General features: G+C 30.3%; 1 protein-coding gene across 1 annotated transcript in view; it reads left to right on the top strand.

Moving 5' to 3' along the window:
* Nucleotides 1-5,094: 5,094 nt before the first annotated feature.
* The window catches only part of LOC105365285 (uncharacterized), a 20,371-nt gene continuing 1,145 nt past the window's right edge, over nt 5,095-24,320 (top strand). The window contains exons 1-5 of the mRNA XM_011503401.1: nt 5,095-5,217; nt 18,629-19,049; nt 21,498-21,790; nt 22,341-23,041; nt 23,944-24,316. Of these exons, the coding sequence (XP_011501703.1) occupies nt 5,095-5,217; nt 18,629-19,049; nt 21,498-21,790; nt 22,341-23,041; nt 23,944-24,316 (1,911 nt within the window). The remainder of the gene's footprint in view (nt 5,218-18,628; nt 19,050-21,497; nt 21,791-22,340; nt 23,042-23,943; nt 24,317-24,320) is intronic.

Raw genomic sequence — 24,320 nt, 5'->3', positions numbered from 1 at the left:
TTTGATTAATGATTTTTCAATCAATTGCCTAAAAATTTGATAGATTTTTATAGTTAAAAAAAAATTTACAAGACATTACGATTTTTACCTGCTACTTTCAATTTAAGTAAATAATGCATTATAATGTTTAAAAGAGTCTAGTTTAAAAGAGGAACATTATAGTTAAAATTGTTTTCCTTAAAAGAAGGCTCGAATAATGCAATAAGGTAAGATAATCCGCAAGCTCTTCGAATGTCGCATAAACCACGTAAAAAATTCAAAAGATCTATAGTCCGATATAATTATGATGTCAAGGGCGAAAGACGTAGAGAAATTAGAAAAGCCAATCTTGTTTAACAGGCAATTATTCATGACGGTTAAGTGCACGTACTTAATAGAAAAAGGAAGAGGTAAAGAGGTATTAGCCAGGCAAGTGTCGGTGCTCGCGTCTGTTGCGACCAAGCGAAAGTCCTTTAACCTGGGAATATAATTGCGCTTGTGTTCGTGAAATCAGTAACTCGATATAAGAGCTTAAGTGCGAGGCCCTCTCCTGAGAATCCTGCAACCTCCTTTTGACCGCGAGCAAGTCTCTTCTCGTTACCCTAATTCCGTCAGCAAAACCCACGCGACTCGTATCGCGTTCTTTTCTTTTTTTTTTGTCTTTCTTTATTTTTGTTTATAAATTTATACATTTCACCTTGAAGCGATGGGAATTCATTTTTCAACTCTCCTCATTCGACTTCGCTTTTCTCGCTTGCTCACTTTTAATGATAGGTTTGTTTCCGGCCCGTCATTTTGGCTTCTCGACTGTATATGACGTCTTATGTAGGTCAGTACTTGGTAGCTCCTTAGATTTTACCTTCTCCGTACGAGCAATCAAATTAACTCGCACTTTTATTTTACTTATCGCGTGCACTCGTTGAGGAAGTGAAAATCGTTGTGTATTCACGTAGGCGGCGTGAGCCTTGGTTCTTCTCGAAAGCTTCACTCCTATTGTCAACGCATTCGATGCTTTTATGGATGCTCCTACTTTCAAAACATGTGGAGCAACGGCTCTATCATTTTATACGCATATCAGCTAATATCGCGGATTGTTGAAAAATCTCGTTCTCATTCATTTGGAGTCAGACAAGTTGTTATGTCAATTACTTGTTAGACTATTGAAGCCCGGCGCTTTTTTTATATATAATTAGATATCCCCCGATATACTTTATTTACCTCAAAATTATATTACAGTTGTTTACAATTTTTTAGACATCTACTTATTTAATTTTTTTGTTTTGCTTTTTTTTTTATATAATTAGCACATTGCATTTCTATTTTCTTCACACTGATGATTTATGCTCTGACATTTTTCATTTTTATTTTGCCTCATCGATTGTATGGCAAACATTTATCTATTGACAATTTATTTTATAAAACTAATTTCTATTATGAAAAAATAAATGTGCACGTATAATAGAATGATTAATATACAGAGAGAGAGAGAGAGAGAGAGAGAGAAAAGAAATTACCAACTAAACTGCGATGTTTGAAAATGTCACATAAACCACGATGAAAAGTTTTCATTTCTTCATGCTCTTAGTATATATTGAGACATGTATGTATCAAGTAAAGCCTACGTATGAAATATTACGTTGCAAACTGATCATAATGTCACTTTTATATCTCATTCGGTATTAATTTACAAGATTTCAGTAGATTATAAGCAATTGGAAAAAAGTGTTTTCATATAAGCAGATATAATGTTTCAAAAATATACGAGTAGTCTTTATATAAATTTAACTAACGAATGAATTGAAAATATATTAATGTGGCATTTTTCTTAATGCACTATCAATTAAAAATTAAAGAATTTTCTATTTTACATAATTAGAAAACTGAAAAATAAATTGCAATATATGTCTTTTTTTTAGCTTCGAATAAAATATCCTTTTACATAAAAGTCTTTTATTATAAAAAGAAAGGAAAAATAATTAAAGTACGCATTATACAATAAACGGAAACCAGAAGTTTGTTTTTAATTTAATACCTATGAGATACTTTCCACGACAAAAGTGAGATTCCGTGGCTACGTACTCTAACTATCTACATTTCGTCGCATTCAAGTTATTCACAAGCTGGAAAAATAATATTTCTTGCTGAGAAAGGCAAGAGCATACTAAACTTTATTTCGCAAGATATATGATAATAAAACAAGATATAATAATAAAAGAAGCTCCTTAAGTCTACTAAGTATTAGCATCACTGATGTATCACCTTAAAAATACGTTATCATTCCATTTGTCTAAAATTATTATTGATTTTTTCAAATACAATGATAGATTATTATTATTAAAATATATATATAGTTTTATTTGCTTACAGACGAAATTGAAAATTTTATATACTAATTACCGTTACGCAACTCTTTATTAATAAAAGACTAGGCACGTTGATGAATGTTGAATTCACCAACGGTTGAAGCAATTTAAATAAATAGAAACTCAATTTTACAGTTTCGCGTCTGTGAATTAATCAGCAAAATTGATCTTCTTAATGTTCATTTGAACGTATAAATAGGTATAATTAAAGCACTTGCGTTACCATTGAACTGTAAGTACTGCATGTATGATAGCCGCTCGAAATGAGAAACAAGCTTTTAACATTGAAGCAGACGCGCATAAATTAACGTTTATTTAACGATGTGTAATATATTGGCATAACAATGGAAGAGCTTCCTTGAACGCACAAAACAACTCCTATGAGCAGGAGCCACGCTCGAAGTGAACAATACGTTTGCCCATCGCTCGATATCCTCTGGATTTCGAGTCGTCGAACTCTTCGCATCGAAAATGTGGAAGGATGAAAAATGAGTAGGACAAGTCCATCGCGCACAATACACGTACGGCTGAGCCGATAAACCGTTTAGTCGATGAGAACCGTTATCGGTCGACCATCTAGCTGTAACTATGGCGAAAACCACAATTACGGCTAGGAGGCCTCCTTCTCTCCTCCGTCTCCCCAACGCTCTTTTTCTATTACTATTCTCGATTTGGATTGACATTCTTTGCGGAACTCGATATAAAGCTAATGCCATCACTGCCGCTCGTGGCTTTTCTTGTCGTTATCCGCACGTATCGCTGAGACCGATCTCTCGGAAATTATTATCTGCTCATCTCCCGGATGCATCAGCCGCCCACTCGTTTGTTCCGGCGGTGCAATATTAGCTTTCATCAGAAGGTCAAGATCCTCGCATACTCGCGTACAATAATAATAATAATAATAATAATAATAATAATAATAATAATAATAATAATAATAATAATGTTCCATTATTTGTTCAATCGCGCGATTTTTCAGTTTTACTTTTTCACGGTGAAGCTTCTTGGAACATAAACGCGTGTGGAGCGGAAGTCAAGAGCAACGCGTGGGTAAATGCATCATACACCTGATCATAGTTCACTTTAATGAATTTGAAGAAAGCTATTAAGAGCGATGAAATTGCCTTGTTTACTAGACATTTTTTCTTCTTCTTCCTTATCTCAGACACTCTTGGGAACTTCTTTGCTTATACGTAAATTAATCGTAGATTTGTTACATTTATAAAGTAAAAGCTATCCAAATACGAAATTACTGGGCGAAGATTATCTGGAATACTGCAATTGTGTCGCATGCGTAACACGATAATTGTCTTGTAAAAGTTAATAAATTGTCAAATACCCGAAAGATAATTTAATTAACAATGTTATTATTAACTCCACTCAACGATGCTTGCATATGTTTCATATATTTTTGAAAAACTAACCACCAATACGAAGTGAAAATTACAATTGCGCTAACATGACTTATATAATCTTGAAATGTACGTCGAAATTCAGAGCATAAGTGACTATTACTGGTATATTATTCGTGTAGTTATAGAATAATTAAATTTACTATAAATTATATCAAAAAAAAAAAAAAAAAAAAAAAAAAAAAAAACTATTAAACCGTATCCATTATGAAGGAAATACTTTAATATCATGTTTTTGAATAATTATTTAACCTTAATTTTACATCCGATATTTCCATTAAGAATTATATATTCATAATTAATTAGCTGTAAATATAAATATGTTATGCAAGAGTATGTTTTTTGTTTCCAAATATTGCCATTTGTAAAGTAATTATTTGTAGATTCAACATTAAAATATCAATTTCAAAGAAATTTTCTAATGCAATCTAGTGTAAAAGTTATTTCAGAAGTTGGAACTAATTAGTCTCAAAATATACATAAATTTCATACATAAAATTCTAGGGTACGATAGAGTAGAACAAAAAAAAAGCATCAAAGGGCAATTGTAACATAAAATTTTCATCTCTCTCTCTCTCTCTCTCTCCCTCCGCTGAAATTCTTTATTTACTATTCAATTCGTCGAAGAAAAGCAGGTGAGCATAGCTTGCAAATTTTCAACTTCGCAATTGTCAATTGACAATCACTTGCAAGTTTTCAATTATACATTACTCTACAGGATTTTGCAAGAATGAAAATGGCTCTGTTCTCTCTGGCGCCGAGAAATATAGAGATAGCGGATAGAGAAAGGAATTACGTCAGATAAAAGCATTGTCAAGTGATGTAATGCGCTATGCTATATTGCGCAAAATCCGAAGTGGCAGAAACGAAATTCATAATTTCTTATACATTAATGTTTCGACTCTCCCCAATCCCTATGATGTTTTTTACCATTTATGATCATAAATACTCTTTACATGATACTTTGTAATACAAATACTTTTCGCATATATAATATTTAATCAACAATTTCGTAACCAATAATATCAAAATTTGTTAAAGTGACCAAGATAATAAAGTTTCCTAGTGGACAAAAATGCCGCGTTTAATATGTTAAATATCCTGAAGGCATTAATATGCTTAATAATATTTCATGAGCAATATCCAATAAGGACTACAGTTCAGCGCATGTATCCAAGAAGATGCATAACGATTCTTTCGCTAATAGATTTCAGACAGACTGGCTAGGATGAGTGGTCGCGCGGGTACCAGAAGGAGAGCGGATCCGTCAGCTTTGGGGCGAGTCTCACGTCAGTTTGGTAGGCTGCGCGCACTAGGAGTCAATCGGCTGGGAAATGACAATGACGAGTGTAGCCGTAGGCCCGGCTAGCCTAGGACTTCCCAACATGCTCGGCCCCAAGAGGTACCATCTCCAGCAGGGCTTGGCCTCGCCAACCTCACCAACCTCGCCCACACCTCCCAAGGTAAGATTCTCGTCCATTCTTCATTGACTCGGGGGGGGGGGGTATTAACGCACGAAAATACAGTTTTATTGATGATAGCCAGTACGAAAGTCAATGCCCGTTCGTGTAGTTTGGTGAGCCGATTGAGAAGAAAATTAAGCTTCGTTAATTGAAATGATTATATACTATTGCTCTGTATTAATAGAATGGCTCGGGTGTGGCAATTCAAGCGCTTTCCTTGCCGCACTATTGCTCATAAATCACTGGATAAAAGTTTCGAGCTGCCTTATTTTCATTTGCCTTATAGCTTGACAAGTGAATAAAGAATTTCTTACCTTCCAATCGGATATGCCGTATTCGTATTGCTTATCTTTATTTGCTTAGCACCTTTAATAGTGGCCCTAATAATAATAATGGCCTTTTCATTTTGATTTAATTAATTTAGCGATCACGATACAATAATTTAAAACAATAGCTTTCCCAGGTCTAAAAATTAATGAAAATTGCTTCTTATTATTTTGTGCTTTGAATTAATATATGGCATAAAATCGCAAAAGCCAATGACGCAATAATAAAAAAAAAAAAAAAAAACGAATGAATTGGCTCCATGTATTTTCTATTAGTTCTTCAACAATATGACCATTTAATATCTAAATTCGTTTAGGAGAATTACATTCGAGATTCTGTAGTATTTTACTAATCGAATATCCGACGTCGTCGCTTTCAGCTTAGCTCCATGCAATCCTCTATTTTTTACGAAAAAAGATAAATCGATACAATTTTCAATTAAATTATCGTTATTATTTTAATTATTATTATTATTAATAAAGAGAAAATGTTATTAGAAAGAAAGAATGAGAAAAAAGACAAAATTAATATACCGAGACACACAGAGGCGCGTTAAGTTATATTATTCATAAGTTACGATATCAATTAATTAAATGGTTCAATTAAACATGCGGCAAATAAAAAATAATTTTCATTTAATCTATTTTCATAATATTAAGTAAGTTTATAAAAATGTAATTGGATAAAATATGCAATATTGTTTAACGTTGTCATTATGTACGTAATAAAAACTGACCCATTAAAATTACTTTATTTTATTGGGATTATATAAAAATTTATAATCATTATAAACTGGTACACATGCTCAACTTAGTTATATAATCAATATGTTAATTTTTTTTAATTAGCCTTATGATTTTTTTCACGTTTTCTTTCTATTCGATTTTAAAATGCCATACATTTAAAAATACACATTAATAATTAGCAATTCAATTTGCATTGTATTTTCTTTAGAGGATGATCGTATGGCCATTTTGCCACGTATATAAGTAGCTTAGAAATAAAATAATCAATATAAGTTGCTAAAGTATCTAAAATTGACACGATTCGCGAACTTTATGATACTCTGATGAGATGTTAGTCTGTACCTAAGCTCTGTATATTAAGAGTATTAACATGAAAAAACAAAAACAAAAAAAACAAAAAAACAAAAGACAAACAAGAAAAAAAATGGATCTATGTAAATTTCGAAAAATATACAAGTTGCTAAACTCGCTTACTATCTCGACGGAACGGATACTCAATACCATAAGTGACTGATGTACGTATTAAAATGCAAGGTACGCTACTGCGTACTAGTTTAAAATTATTGCCGCCCGTTGAATTCCTAACAAGTACAAGAGGAGGAGCGCGGAAATCCGCCGAAGCGCGCGTAACGTATCACCTAATGCAACATCTCCGCGACATCTGGTGCAAAGTCTATTTCAGAAATGATGCAAAGTCCATAATACAAAGAGCCTAGGCAGTACTACGGTTCAAGGTAAATATTTAGCTAACGACGACGACGGTGACGGTGGTGGCAGCGGTCGTAGCATAAAAGCGTGAAATCCAATGCGATTCGCGAAGGACGCGCTTTGAGTATGAGAAAGGACGCGGAGCGTAGCAAGCGAGGGCGACGCGTCGCGATTACGGCGCCGTCGTGCCGACTGGTGATTATGACACAACCCGAAGTTGCCGACAATAACGGCTTTGATGCGGATTTGACTTTTAGAAAGTGCCATGATTCGCTTGCCTCCTTTTTGCCAACTGTCTGCTTCTTCCACTCCCGCACTTGTATATTTTTTTGCTTCGCATTGCTTAGCTAGAGAATAGTTTCATATGATTGATAATATTGAGATGTTTGGAGAATGTGCATGAACGCTTGAAGGATTTCTAATAAAATTTATTGTTTTCTATTCTTTTTTTTTTCAATATAAAACTTATTATTTATTGTTTTTATTCGAGAGTGAATTGATGGTTCGCTGTTTTTCCTTGGAAAAACATTATTGATATAAATGAAAGGATTATAGAAACATCGTTTGACGTTGATAAAGATAGAAAAACAGTAGTTAATTACATATTATATGGGATTTGATAAGTCTACAAAGATAAAAAGTAAGAAATTTTAATGGATTTTTAAATGAGAAGGTGAATTTTTCTTAATTAAAATTATTCTATCGCTAAATACAATAATCATTATTATTAATGTCAATGTAAAATAATTTTAATAATAATGAGCAAGCTTGAATAAATTTAAATAAAAATTGTCCCTCGCAACTTTCAATAAATTTTTTTTTTACCATATTATTAGCATTCAACTCTAAATAAATGACGTGCGCAACTAACTTTCATTTGCGTCATTAATTATGAGAAATGTAACTGCGTATCGAAATCTCGAGTATTTTAATCCGTTACTTATATATATATATATTAATAATGATTTTTTTAATTTTGTTAGATTTTCTTCGTGACGTCTATATATTTATAAAGGAATAAAATACAACATGCTAATAAATCTCTTTTGATTAAAATTTGAAAAAATTGTGAAACGCGAGTCGAATTGTGTAAAGCCCTTAGCGAGAATTTTTATTCATTCAATCATCATCATTTTACTGCACGTATCTACGGTTCCACAGACGTATAAATTATTAAAAATGTAGGCACTTTTTTTGTCTATGCGGTATTACCGATACTTACCAATAGAAGATGCTTTGTGAAATTTAACGCATTAAACGTTTTAATGTTTACACAAATGTAATGTAGTTAAGGATTGTAAGGTAATTTTATATATTAATTTAATTATAGGTAAGTGGCGATTTATAAATAAAAATAAATAATTTTTTACTGTCTATGCCTGCATAAGACCAAAAGGAAAGTAACACCGCTGTAAATTTCCCTACGACATAACGTTGTTCTTTGATTAGATTAGAATAATATAATATATATGTATTTTCACGGGCCTTAAAGAACTTTTTCTCGCGACATAATACAACTGAATCATAATTTGAAACGGTTTCGTCACTGAATTGTATAAGCTGAAGAACTCCCACATCGAATCGATTCTTACTTTAATTAACAGAGGCTTCAGCATAATATAAGGCTTTGTGGTTACGTCTTCAACCAAATGAATTGTGTAATATATCAAGTGCAATGATCTTCTATAATTTACTGGTATTTTATGATATAGATTTCAATACATGCCTAAGATTTATGAAAAATTTATAATGTTACTAACATCTTGTGAAAATTTGTCGTCTTACAAATCGAATTCAACTATTTATGTGGCATTTCGTATAATAATAATAATAATAATAATAATAATAATAATAATAATAATGATAATAATAATAATTTGTGTACGTACGTTAATATCCAATAGAGTGCAATAGAATTAAACGATATAAGCTAAATACGTATATCAAGATACATATGTATTCATAGATATTGCAAGTTTACGTTTGAACATAGTATAAATATATATATTTTTGATTCAGAAGAAAATAATTTCTAATAGGTATTAAAATAAAATTTTTATTCCAACTAAAAATATATATACTATGTATTTCAAGTACAGATATTATGTACAAAAAGGTTATTTGAATATTTATGAAAAATAAGTATATATAAAAGAAAATTGGTAATCGATGAAATTCAAGGAAAGTTTTTATGTTTTTATGTTAATTACGGTTTTTACGGTAATTATAATAATTAAAATTATCGATCTATACACGGATTAGCTCATTGAATTATGATATCCGCGTTTCTTTTAATTTATAATAAATTATTGTCTTGCAAATTGCTCTAAATAAAATAATAAATCACTTAAAAGCTTTCAATGATAAAAGTCTAACAATATTGACAATATTATTAATAAAGAGCATAAAAAATATACTATACATAGAGAAAAATACAATTACATGTGATATAAAACTTATATGTACATATTGCAAGATGGAATCGAAAAAACTTATGTAGACGTTTGAATCAGCGGCAAATTTACTTTAGAAATCTCTTTCAAACGAAGGGAAAAACAAAGCTATTGAGTGTAAGTGCAAGCGATCGGCGCCTCATCTGTCTAAAAATACATATCCCTTACAATTAGATTTATTGACCAATCAAAAAACCAAAAAACACTGTCCGTAATGACAGGGTGCTTTTACTCATTTAGCTGATCGAATCGAGCGGCACAAGTCGACTTAACTATCGCGGCATCGGTAAACGAATAGAATTAGAAAAGGTTCGTTGGATTGTGCGGCCTAATCCGACGGAATATGACGATTAGATTCTGCGTCTGCGCTGAAGTTTCCAACTACTCCGGCACGAGCCAACTTTCATTTCTAATCTTCTATCCCCTTCAACGACGCTTCCCTTTTTCTTTTCGTTTTTCGATGTTTTACGAGTGTCAAGGTATTATGTGTTGATAGCGTGTAGGAGTCGAGAAAGTGATCCTATGAAAATTAACGGGCTTACACGTGAGATTTGTTTATAATGTGTGCCACGATGAAACCATCAGTCGGTCAGATTCTATATAATAAATGGATATATCTAATCGATCTATTTCTTCAACAAGTTTATCAAAGTTTTCTAAGTTATATAAGCCTTACAATTTTAAAGAAAATATAAATTAACTTATCAAATTGACGAATAACAAATACTTAAACTTTTATTATTGTATAAAGAAGAATGTAATATCAATAATATCAATAAATAATTCTAATTATTCGAATTATATCGAATGCATTTGAAGTTGAGTTAATGCTGATATATTCGTTATTCCATCGATTAAATTATTTATCCTTCTTCTGGTCCTTCTAAATAAGAAGGAAGCATCGAGAAATGGTAAAATCGAGCTTTTATGACTAATATTATTTTTCAAAAATCAACGAATCGTTAAAACCTTACTCTAATTTAACATTAATTTAAAGCTGGCTAAACTTTTAATTATGAACGCACAAGTAAAGTGTATTCACTACTCATTATAATTAATAAATATTAAGATCTTCGCATAATGTTGCCATACTATGGCATAATACGCATTTATTTTTAAAGGGTAATAGCCATTTTTACAATGTAAAACACATTCATAGCTTATTATCGATATAATTAAATATGCGTTGTTGGTTCGACAATTGAATGCAACGGGAATTAAAGCATAGAATTCTGATGGATACACATGCGCCACTTAAATTTCAGCGAAACTAAGAATAATTGCCACAGCCATACTCACAGCTTGTTCCGAGAGCCATGCAAAAACACGTCGTTAGTTATGATCTCAGACATCATTATTGTCTAGCAGTTGAGCGGGCCAGCGGGCAAAACATTAGAAATGACAATGAAAAATAGTAAGACGGTAAGTGCCTCGGTCTTTTTATGTCCATGTCCTATATCATTCGCAGAGGTTACGCAGGGCACACACATACATACGTTATTTTCCGGGAAACGTCCACGCAATCGCTCGATCGTGGGATTTGCTCTCAATATGTAGGCTATCAGAGGTTGAATCGTCGTCGGGTCAAATATTTAACACCGTATTTCATCTTGGCAGTTTGCGCAATATTTTTTCAAATGCTCGCGGTTAAGGAGGCCTTAGGCTGGATGCTTTACCATGATTATCCATTAATAAGCTCTATTTTTTAATGTTTGTCTGTTAGATTTGCTTCTTTTTTTTTTGGTTTTTTTTTTTTTTTTTTTTTTTTGGTTTTTTAAAACGATTTATAAATAGTATTTATAAATAGACGGTATACGTGTTGTCAAAAAGAAAATAAATAAAAAAATTAATTCTACTACAGTATTTGATCATTTTCAACATATAATTATTAATTATAAATGGATTTGTCAAAGAATCGTTAAAGGATTCATTATTGAATTACTTGTTTATTTAATGTCTAGTTATTTATTGTATGTGGAGAGACAATTTCTAATTTGATTAAATTAATGATGTTTTTAAAGTACGAATGCATATTAAAGATAATAAACTAATAAATTTCAGTAATCTACTGTCATAATCTCGAGGCTAATTATGTAATAAATTTTTTATTGTAAAACATTTGAATTTTAATAGTTTATTATTCGTTTAAAAGTGAATTATACGATTTATGCAGTTATATTATTTATACATTTATTGTGTAGCAAAAAGTAAACAATATGGAAAATTTCGATATTCTTTGGCTAGATAAATTAAAATTTATACATATCCCCGAGAATCTATTTTAAGTTTTAAAGTACATATACGCCAAGTTCCAATCTGAAAATATATAAATACCGATCAAGTTAACGGTTCCTAGGTAACGAAATCAGAGGTATCCACTAATTACACAGAAAATCAATAAAAGTACAATTGTATGCCATTGCACCACGATAATACGATGTCATAATAATTGGTTTGGTAACGAGAAATTTTACGCGTGTATATATAAGCCATAACTTTTGTTGTTCTGATTATCATATACGAGATGACGGAAGTAAAAAATTGATAAAATTCATAAAATCTTTCTAAGTTTATTTATTTATTTTTTTTTGCCTCTTAACATAGATTTGGCTCGATTAAAATTATATGCAAAGGCATTTATGAATTTACATTTTTTTAATAAGTAATTTGAAGTAATTAATACAGCATGGCTCAAAATCTTTTAAAGTATCTTATTTGCATAAAATGCCGTGGTTTTAGAGTAATCATAACAACTTCGTTCGGTATTCCATCATTTCTATCAACGTGATAGAGCATTTTAATTTTTGATAACTGTACCAAGTAAAGATTTATATATTACATTGTTACATATTATATTTACTGTTTTAAGTGTTACTTTGCCGCTATTACATATGATTTCTATTAATTTTATTCGATATTTAAAAAATATAAAATTAAAAAAAATAATTTTTCATATCCTTTAATTTATATAATTAAATAGTAATAATAATAAATAGAAAAAGTAATTATGAAAGACTATTTTTACCTGTCAAACTGCATGTTAATTTTATAAATATATTAAAATCTATCATCATTGAAAAATAATTGACTATTACATTTTAATGAAAAAAGTATTTAAATGTTTTTTTTTTAATTACTTACAAATGATTGGTACATTCTTATTCGCATATAAATTTAAATAAGCGTGAATTATTTTTCTATAAGGTAATATCATAACATAATTTTGCAAATAAAGATTGTAAAGTGATCGAAATGAGTAATATGATTAAAAGTTAAAATAGTTCGAAGTTCAATATAATGATTTTATATAGTTTGACTCGAGAAGTTGAATATTTAAATGTAAGTGTTATATTGAAAGTCCTAATCACTAAATAAATTAAATTGCACCAAGCACACATATTACTATTATTAAAATAATAATGGCACTTTTATTAATCATTTGTGTATTTATTAATATTTTTAGCAGCGAGGAATAATTATTTTGTATTATAAGTAAAGAGAAAAATATGTGGCAATAGTCTTCTACGGCTGTTGTACTTATAGGTGTTATAATAATAAGGTAGAATACCATCTTATTAAAATCATCTTAAAATTGATCATAAAAATCACTGTATGAATAGTATACGTTAAAGGTTGTGTAATTTGAAGAAATAATATTGATGATGTAGTAAATTTAACGACGTTGCAAAGTAAAATTTATTTGTCATAAGATAGAAATTTTTTATACTATGGTTAGGAGTTTTTAAATAAATTTATAGAGATAATAATGAATGTAAGAATACTTTATTATTATTAAATTCTTTGTATTGCATCTAGTGAAAAAAAAAAATTAATTTGTAACTTAATGATAGATTCGCATATAAAGCACCGAATGTACAATGTGAAACAATTGAACAATAATATTGTAAGAAAAAATTAATGACATTTTTCATAGAGTAAAGTGCTTTATTCAATGAAATATTTGATTGATAAATCATTCAGCTTATAAATTATTTAAAATTATATTAATATAGTATTACTGTTTATATTTATTAAAAAATATTCCATATATTTGATAATTTTAACTGTTTTATTTTCTAAGAATGTTATGAACATTTATCATTTGAAATAATAACTATTTAGACAATTTTTTGATTTTCCAAAATAAAATATTTAATTCAATTATATTCAAAATATTTTTTGATACTTTATCTATTTGTTTTATTGATATATCGACTCATTTATTGATGTAATAATTCAATTAATCATAACATAAAATTTTTACTATATAAATTTATTAATTACTTAACTGTCTTACTTGTGTTTTCAAGCAAAAATCTTTCTTACAAATTAAAATCAGTAATATGTGTACTGCTAATAATAATATTATATGTAAAAATTCTTTCATTGTAACCACTAATAATACAATAATTGCTAATCAGTGAAATTTTGAAAATTGAAATATTCGTGGTTATTTGTAATCGTTTTGATATTTTATTTAAAGATCATTTTTATTGCGCAGTAAAGTATTTATAAATATGCTCAAACAACAAAATCTCATAACTATTATACAAATAAAGAAATAAGAAAATAAAATATGAATTAGAGAAATAATTATATTTTCAACTGAAGATTACAAAATTCGATTATCTCACGATTATCTACTCGATTATCTATAACAGAGATGTATAATAATTTCTTATTAAAATACTTATTTCATACCATTTATTATTTAAATTAAAATTATAGCTAAATATTTGTATATATACACGGTTAAAGCTGTACAACTATTTCCTAACTTATAATATATGCTAAATTAGCTTCGCTTCCGCTTTTCACTCATATTATTAAAAAAATTCAAATTTTACGTGTAAAGCTTAGTAGTGGAAGGTCTGTAAAGCCAATACCTTGCGTGTTGGTATACATATGATCGTACAGGATCGTAATTTCCGTTAAATCATTATATTGACCGGAAGGCTTTCAATTTTTCATTAACTGTCCGTGAAAGGAAATTGTTTCAATTGCGCAATTTCATATAATAATGTAAATCTAAATTTTAATTGGATTAATATTTAAGCATCTATTTTTCGAGTGATTTATTTGGTTAGTTATTTGAAGATTTATTTATTCAAGCGATAATATCTATTCTTAATGTTATTTTACGAAATTTACGATTTTATATACAAGCTTTCGATAAGAATACATTGCAAACATTTCGGGACATTTAAAACATTAAACATTTACTAAATCCATGAAAATAAATGAAAAATCTTTATCTAATCTTTATTCGACAATAAAAATAATCTAATTGACACATATTTCATTCATACAGTCATAGGTCTACAGGTTTTAGATGCAAATAAAACAAAATGCGAATTTTCAAAATCTAAAAGCTCCATTTCTCTACATGAATTTCAATTTCACATGCTTTTGCAGTTCGGTGGTACTGATATCCGATTTCATACGCCACGTCCCGTGGCACTTACTCGTAATATTAACGCCACGCCAGAGATTAGATTAGAAAGGAAGATGTTAGGAAAAAATGTATGTGACCAGCATTGATATTCCGGACAATGAAGATTTATTATTTTGAAACCGTGATCGCGAGCTGAATCGATCAATGTTGAGATAGCGATATATTGGGTGTGTTTACATTATTCCTTGCTCGTTCTCAAAGAACTGCTCCATGCCTATATCCTTTTCGCTTTCCATATTCTCAATTTTGCTCACTGAATTTTGCTTTTTTGAGATCTCTTTTCCATGTGATAATATTAACCGATAAGAAATAATCATTTCTTCTTGAAAACGGTACAACTAGTCATATCTTCATCGTACGATTGAACTATTTTTCTCTATAATCAATATTTTTGTTCGTTTACTGTTGATGAAAGAAGTTCATTAAGTTAAGAGAAATTATTTGAATTTCTCATATAGTGTTCACGAAATGTTTGTAAAAATAATCTAAAAAGATCCACGAATAATTGAAGTATTTATCTTTAATGCTTGAAGTACACCTGCCCTTGGTTATACTCCCTAATTCGTTTTTTTTTTCATTACCCTTTTATATGTAGCATTTAATTTTGTGAAATTTTATATGTATTTATACTCACGAGAATCCGTTAATTACATTGAATTGAAATATTTAATTTAAAAATTGATGTATTTCTTTGAACAACGCCAAGGTCTATCGTTCTTAGGTATTCATTTTATATATTATAATTTTTTGAAAATTAAATCTTATTATAAAATATAAATTAAATCTATTAAACAAAACTTTAGAATTAATAGAATGTATATAAAAGTGTATTTCAGAAAATAATGTTAATATAAATTTTTTTTATATTATATTCTTTATCTAATATTTTTATAATACAAATGTTGATTCAACAATGTACTAATCAAATAAAATTTGTAGCTAATATTTAAAATTATTCTATACATCTTAAGCTAATAGTAGAAACTATTTAGTGTTTATCTTTTATTTTTTATTTTATTTAATAAAAGCAACAAAAAGTAATTACTTTTGACCCTTAATCAGGAATATTTTTTCTTGCTTTCGTACAGGTGACGATTTTTTTTCCTATCTTGATTGTCATTACGATATTTTACTCTAATATCGTAACTCGGTGAAAGTGTCGGCTATTTTATTACGATTAAAAAAAGAAAATAACAATTACAAGCAGAGTGTCGCTTGTGAGATCATTATTTTTAATTTGAGAAATTACGAAATACATCGAAATGGTGTAAAACAAAGTTTCTAACATGTCAAACTAAGAGTTTGCAGCTAAAATAAAATCAATATTCATTATTGGTGATAATTATTAATAGTTCGTATACAATAGAAGATAATTTTAATTTTTATAATATATCGATTAAAAGTGAAATAATAAATGACACGTGTACTGCATAAGACTATCTCTCATCAATAGTCTCTTTAAATTAAACTCCCTTTTAATAAAAAATTTGATCGAAAAAATGTAGAGATGCACTATTTCGTCCGTCTGGCTAATACGCTTACGCATTCCATGTGCTTCTTCATTAGAGAAAATTTGCTTTATCGACATTTTTCCATATATGAAGACCTATAGGAATGACAATGTTGATCTCGTACAAGACCTGACACTAAAGTAATTTTCAATTTATACGCTATTCTTTACTGTCTTCCAAACCATATCCTATTTTCTTCTTGTAGTATTGTATAATTATATCTACATCTACATGTGCCCCACGGTCAAGTCGTGGCTTCTTCTTATATTTTGTAACTAGAGATTTAACATACTTCTTTTAACGTACTACTTCATGAAAGAAGTTTCTGTATAATATGAAAATTTGTAAAAGTCTATTAACAATTAGAGACTACATGGAAAAGTTTTCACTTCTGTTTAAAGAGATTTTGTGTGTGCCTATATATATACAATTTACTTCGGCAGTAAATTTGATTAATAATAATAGAGGGATATTATTTATCTGTCCTAAATAATACTTGACATTAAGTTTAAAAGAAATAAAATACATTCTTTGTCTATTTATATTTACAGGCATTACTATAGAAAATATTTAACACATATTGCTTCTATTTTTAAGATCCCAAATTCAACAATAATATTAGTACATTATATTGTAAAGAAAAAATTTATTTGTATATTATTTTCAGTGAGAAATTTAATAAAAATGTTTATATTATTTAAAATACAATATATATGCCCAAGTTGAAAAAATTAAAATATTATATTAAGAGTAGAAAATAATTTCAGAATAAAAAAAAACGTACAAGTCCGATCAAATAAATGATCATGTCATGGAACAAAAATTTTTACAATTTGTAATATATCTAACGAAACAAAAAATTGTTATACCAGATTTATATACGAATCCGCTCATTTTATCGCTTAATGGAATTTTATAAAATTGAAGTTATTTAAATCTCTTTATACGGTATATTATTAATTTTTTAAACCAGTATCGTGACTTTCGAACAAGTCACGACACTCAGACATGAAAGTAAGTCAGTTTATCATTTGTTGTTTACGCACATTAATAGCTTACATAAAAGTTTAAAAAGTGAAACTCCAATTTTGGAGTTGATGATATATATATATATATATATATATATATATATATATAGTGATATTCGGATAGAAAGAACAAATATGTTTAAATCGCAATATTTCTCTAAAACTAGAATTATCTTTATGAAACGACGATAAATATAGTCTTTAACCTTAAATGCTTTGATTTTATTATTGCCTAAACAGTATATAATCATCTAGGGTTAATTATAATATCGCTTTACCGTATGAAGAAAATACTGTTGTTTATAAATAGATAGTAACAATTTATTATTCAGATGAATGTAATTGTGAAGAAATACTTTCATAAAATCATTTTTCAAGTGATGAAATATCGATATCATCTATATTTTAACTAATTGTTCAATGCGTTAAATCGGACTGCTTGCATCTCAAAATCATGAAGTAGGCCAATGTTTTATTGTACTAATTTTACATATAAATAATCGATAAGGTTCCATGAGAATAAATTTATATCTTTAATCAATGTCTTTACGTTAATAGAAATTGTAATAGAGTCGATATGAATATGTATGATAATAATGAATATGTACGATGAATACGTAACTTTAATTTTACTACAAAATCGCCTTATAGTAGAAAAGCAGCATTTCTTTTATTTTATTTTGGCAATCTTATAGCTGATTGTAAAACTTCTAAGTAATTTAAAATAATTATTTGTTGGCACGATTAAATGAAATTAATCGAAATATAGTAATAAAAATATTTATCTAAAAATTGGAAAATTCTCGACTAAGGCTTAATCAAATAAGTGATGTATTCTTTAACTGTAATTTGAAGGAAGCTATTCCTCGTAATGTAATTTCCACCTTTTAAGAAACTCCGACTTTTCGAAATCTTAATCACATTAATCGTAGTAATTATTTTAATTATTTTAATAATTCAAAAACCGTAGGATGCTAGAAGAAGTAAAGAATTTACCGATATAAGTAGTCGGTATAAGATAAGTGTATTTGACAGTTCTCAAAGATATATTAACTAATAACAATGTAAGCCTTTGCATTCCCTATTATACTAAATATATAAAAACGCTCCAAAGTCACTAATCAAAGTCCTATAAGAGCAAATTATCCTTGACTACACTCGATAACTCGCCATTGTATTTTAGGGCTACGAGACGCTGAGCAAGGGCAAGAAGTCATGGAGTGTCAGACTGGGTCTATCGCGCGCCTCGCAATCGCCTCGCCAGGAGTCTATCCACTCGCCAGGGAAGCATCACATTGGCTGGGGTACGGTGACCGGCGGCAGCGTCCTCGCTCAGCAGATGATTTACGGGGAGCCTTGGTTGTACGGTACGGTACGGGGGACGGGATCAAGGCCCTTTGGGCCGAACCACGTACCTCAGTTGGCCCATCATCAAGGGGCCTCGGTCCTTCTCGTCTGCTCATGCCCGGACTTCCTTAGTGGTACTGTGCGCGACGTCGGAAGCAACTGCAGGAAGTGCGGCGGGCACAGACTTGCGGGTCTCGCCATTGGCGGCACTTGCAGGATGCCCACTGCGCATGTCAGGACGAGGCCCAGCCTGGCCGGTTTGTATTCTACATCCAATTGTGGGGGCTCGTACGATATTCCCTTTATCGCTCGAGATCATTGATTGTCAACTCACAGTCTTATATGTATGTTACGATCGCACTGACGATTTATTAAATGTTAAAAGGTCATTTAAACTGTTTGATAGTAAGCTAAGAGTAGAGCAAATTTGCAAGTCTATAAATCTTTGAGCAGAAGGATTTTTTTATTTTCTTTTTCTCTTTCTATTTATGGAAAACATTGTGAAATATTGTCGCTCAAATATAATAATAAAATTACCTTGGCACTTATAATTTTATCGGTTCAATGAATTATAACCGAAGCTATATGCAGATTATTTGCCAATGATTTATATATTTTCTCGAACCATTAAGTATGGATTTCAGTCAAAGTAGAACTAAATATCATTTTACACATTTAAAAAGAAGATCAATCTTGAATTATGTAAATCTAAATCGAATTATAAGTCAAATAACAGTGTAACAATTTATGAAGAGTAAATTTTGTTTGTTTGTTACTTTGTTGCTTTTGTTACTTTAGTTCCAAGATATTGGAGAAAAGTAATGAATTATTTAAAAACTTTGTGGAATATATTTATACATCTTGGATTTAATGATATTTCAATACTTTTAGACTAACTATTCACTAATAGATCACTTATTATCATATAAAAATTAAGAAATCTCTAATTACACAAAGTCAAGTTAATTGAAAAATGTAATATCTTATATTGTAAAGATATAAATGGCCATTTTATTCTATTTAGTAAAGGAGCATAAACTACAAGAAAAACTACGATTGTAAAGGGATAATTACAAAAAAGCTTTGGCCATCGATGAGCTATATATAAATGGGGATAAATTGGAGTAATCATTTCGATGTATTTACAAGGACTAAAACAATTATCATACATTTTAAATTATATAATTCACGTAATTCTATTACATAAGCAATATCGTAGTGATATTACAGAGTAAATTAAAATTATACGTCTATAAATAAAACAACTATTTTTATCGAGTCTCGATATAAAAATTTATATTCGTATACAAATATGCAAATAAATGCAATCACATTGTATAAATATATCTTTTCAAATCATAAGCACATAATTAATCAATCGCTGACCGTTGGTACGATGTAACGTACCTTTTTGTGCTTATGCTCGACGCCCATAACATAGCACAAGCTAATAACAACTAATAACAATGCACCAAGTTCTATCGAAGAAAGTCTTTCATTGAATTTTCACCGCTTCTTCTAGGCATATATAAAATAAACATCTATTCCACTGGCGAATTCGCATTTAGCAAACTGTATGCAAGATATACGAACAGAACTTTCACCGACCACGGCTGCAGTTATTGCAAAAAAAATAAATGTACCTACATTTGAACGTTTGTGATTAGTATGATGATTAGTATGAATTTTAATCAGCTCTTAACACTACCATGCTTAATAATAATACGTACGAAATCTATTCATTTTAAACAATTCATAATTCTAGCAAATTTTATTTACAATTTTATTTTTATTTACAAAAATTTGAAATAATAGTATTTGTAGAAAAATTGTCATAAGTTGAACTTAATTCTTACGATTTTTCTCATATAATTGATATAAGCTTGAATTGTTATTATTGTAAAATTCCTTTTTTTATTTATTTGTTTATTCGATCGAGGTATTTCCTTCTAGAGGCGTTTACTCCATATATATAAAGTATTCACTTACACGATGATAAAATCTAACTTTATTAAAATAATAATATTTCAATATTACATAAATCATTTTGCATAAATCGTATGTCAATATATAATTGAAATAATAATATGTATAGTGAAATTCCATATTGCATGTCCCGTAAAGTGGTCGTTGATCTGTTAACCTCAGTCGATAAGTATTATAAATTCTATGGAATTACTCTGTTTCAGAAAATACAAATAGACTTTTTGAACTCATTATATCTTTCTTCATTATCTTGTTAAATCTAAGAATTGAAATGGTTTACATTAGCATTTTATAGTTATTATCAAAAGGCCAAATAAAATGGCAGTCCATTAAAATAAATCCAAGTTAATTTACCGCGAATCGAGGAAGTGTAGAAAACTATTTCTCACTCGCCTTCGCCATATAATTTATGGAATTACAAAAAAAAAAGAAAAAGAAAAAAGAAAAAGAAAAAAATAAATAAAAATAAATAAATAAAAATAATAAATAAATAAAACAGATGTTAAGATAGCAGCATACAAGATAAATAGTGAACTGCATAACCGTACCGTAGCAAAGATTTTTGGTAAAGCAAGTGCTCGTACGTTATAAATTAATCTAGATTAGGTGAAAGCGAGCCCCAGAAGGAAAGCGATCCCCTTCTAAATCATGCACTAGCACTATATATAAATATATAATAATAAATCGAAATTCCCGGCTTATGTCGGACTGTCGAGCAGGCATGTTGAAACCAAGCATCGATGACCCCTACGATCTGATGCGTCGGAGCAGACTCTCGGAGCCGCGGTCGCGGGCCCGCAGCATTTCGCCATTGCGCCAAGCGAATCAGCGTGACATCCGTAGTCGGAGCGTCGTCCGATGCAATTTGAATAAGGATCGAGGGGGCCTGAAGATCGCCACTGTCGAGCCCATGTCTAGGACCGAGTGGTTCGAGTGCTCCCCGTCCAGTCCGAACTCAAGCAGTGCGAGTCCTGGGACCGACTGCATCCACGACGACAACTCCAACCAATCGGTGCGCATTACAATTTCATCTCGAATCGGCGATCGACCGTTCGCTTTTTTGCCTACTATTCACTTATCGATATAGGCTCTATTCAACCATCCCTTATTTCATTGACTAAACGATGATTGAAACCAATGAAGACGAGTAGTGAAAATTGTACATAAATTACATTATTAATAGTGTGTGATAAAATTGATATGTCTTTAGAAATTTCTTTAAAAAATATAGTTTTTAAATGTATCCAAGTGTATTATTATTAGTAGGGAATAAAATTTCTCTTCGCGTTTAATGATTTTTCTCTATTTATTTATTTATTTATTTATTTATTTATTTATTTATTTATTTATTTATTTATTTATTTATTCATTTTTTATTGCAAATTCAACATACATTAGAATTGGTAATTGTATTCGATAATTATAAAAATATAATTGAAATTACGACTAATGTTAAGCCCTAATAATGCATTTAATGCAGATATAGTATAATAAGATTGAGATGTTAGTTTGTCGAAAGTTCGTTTTATTAAAAAAACAAATAAGCGAATATATGAAAATAGGCGGATTCGAAGGAGGATGATTGGACCTCGAAGAAGGCATTGGCGACGCAGGAGTTATCGACCCTACGCTCACTGCCCGGTCGAATGGTTCGTGTAACTGGCCACACCAATAAACCCAGATGCTGGCAGTCGTCGCCATCGCAATTAAAACAGGAGGAAGAAACAAATAGCACAACGACGTCCATGAGCGGCGATTCTCGTAAGAGTATCCTCGAGTGCGATGTAAATCCGTATCTGCTGCTCAAGAACCAGCAACAAAGAAGCATCTCCAACAAGGATGAAGATGACCTGAGCGATGACCTCTCGGACAATGCCTTAGAGCAGGAGCTTCAACAGTCGATTAGCAGTAGCTCCTCGAATCTTTTTGATTCGTCCAAGGTCAAGTCTATTGAGCGTATACCAAATAGAAGCTCGGTCGCCGCGATTGGCGGGCAGAGAATTAGAGTCTTCAACGAGACGAGGGAGCCAAGCGACGACGAAGATGGACATATACCATTGCAGCCCACCCTTACTAGGATACCCATTCCAAAGATATCGCCCAAGAGACCCCCTAGGAGGCTCAAAGAGGCCAAGAATGCCTTAAGAAGTATATTGAAACGAGCTGATAAATCCGTTTTTACGGAGCCTAAGCGCAAAAGTGTACTGTTCAATGTGGACAATATGATTCTCGCACCCGAGAAGCCCGTGGACATGTCTTCGAGGTAGTGTATTATTACTTTCGACCACTTTATTAAAATTACTGGTTATTGTGAAATAAGACCACGCCTTGATCAGCAGCCTTTTGTATTGATGTAATTTTATGTGATTCATTAGTGACAGCAACATCCAATTCATACGTTACTCTTGAATATTAATTTTTCGATTATTACATTCATTGTTTTAATAATACTTTTAAGGGTCACTTAATAAAATAATTTCTCATTAAAATTTCGCGATCCGTATATGTAGTCCTGAAACTATGAAATCAAATTATAATTATCATATATAAAACGGTAAAATCAATGATCTCGCAAATTTGAGCACACAATGCTTTCACCGACCAACTAGCTAATGGCCAAAACAAACATAACTCAAAAAGTAAAGTTTTAAATTATTTTAAATTAGTTTGTTGTCATGTATTGAATATCCTAATATACTGCAGAATATACTATTTTATGAATTGAAAACAATGAATTTGCATTCGAATGTCCATATTAAAAAGTTAACGAGTAAAGTTATTATAATTTGATGGAACATTGTTTTTCAAAATATTATTTATTAAAATGTCATTTCATATTACTATTGAAAAGCTCGTATCATTATGCTGATAATAATGACACGATTACTTAAAATATGTAAAATATGTAGATAGTATTAAAGCATAAATTACCGAAATCATTTATTCAACTCGTTTCTATAAATAATAACTAATTTGTCGTTTCAAATAGTAAATGAAAAAATTTCCCTATAAATTCAAAACCAATATTAAAAGGACATTAATAACACTAGAGATTGAGATGGATTAAAATGTCAAACATTTCTCGCGCATAATTGTTTAATCTTATGAACGATTTAAATAAATTTTAATCACCGAATGATAAAAATTATTTTCAACTGGCTGCAGTTTCCAAAGAAAGTGCAACAAAGTAGCAATGCCTTTAGTCAAGGACTCGGCGTCTTCAAGCGATGCAAAAAGTACAGACGTTGATTCTCTCGTAAGAGAAACACCAATAGTACCAGAGGAAGTACAAGTAGAGAGGCCTCATCGTTTCATCACAATACCGAACATCAAAAGTTTCAAACAACCTCAGCCGGCGCAGCAAATAACACAAGATCGATACAACCGACAACTACTAGAATCCAAAATCGTGCCTAGGATCAAAACTCTGGCACCGATCGACAAGATAAAAATAGACAAGTTCGTACCGTCGAAAAAGCAGCAGCTTCAGGATCAGCATCATCAACAGAATCGCGCAAGCCAGGATATTAATGTGCATGTAA

Source organism: Ceratosolen solmsi, unplaced genomic scaffold (genome assembly GCF_000503995.2).
Source record: "Ceratosolen solmsi marchali unplaced genomic scaffold, CerSol_1.0 scaffold63, whole genome shotgun sequence".
Taxonomy (NCBI): domain Eukaryota; kingdom Metazoa; phylum Arthropoda; class Insecta; order Hymenoptera; family Agaonidae; genus Ceratosolen; species Ceratosolen solmsi.
The sequence above is the reverse complement of the archived record's forward strand: the minus strand, read 5'-3'. Positions and strand labels throughout refer to the sequence as shown.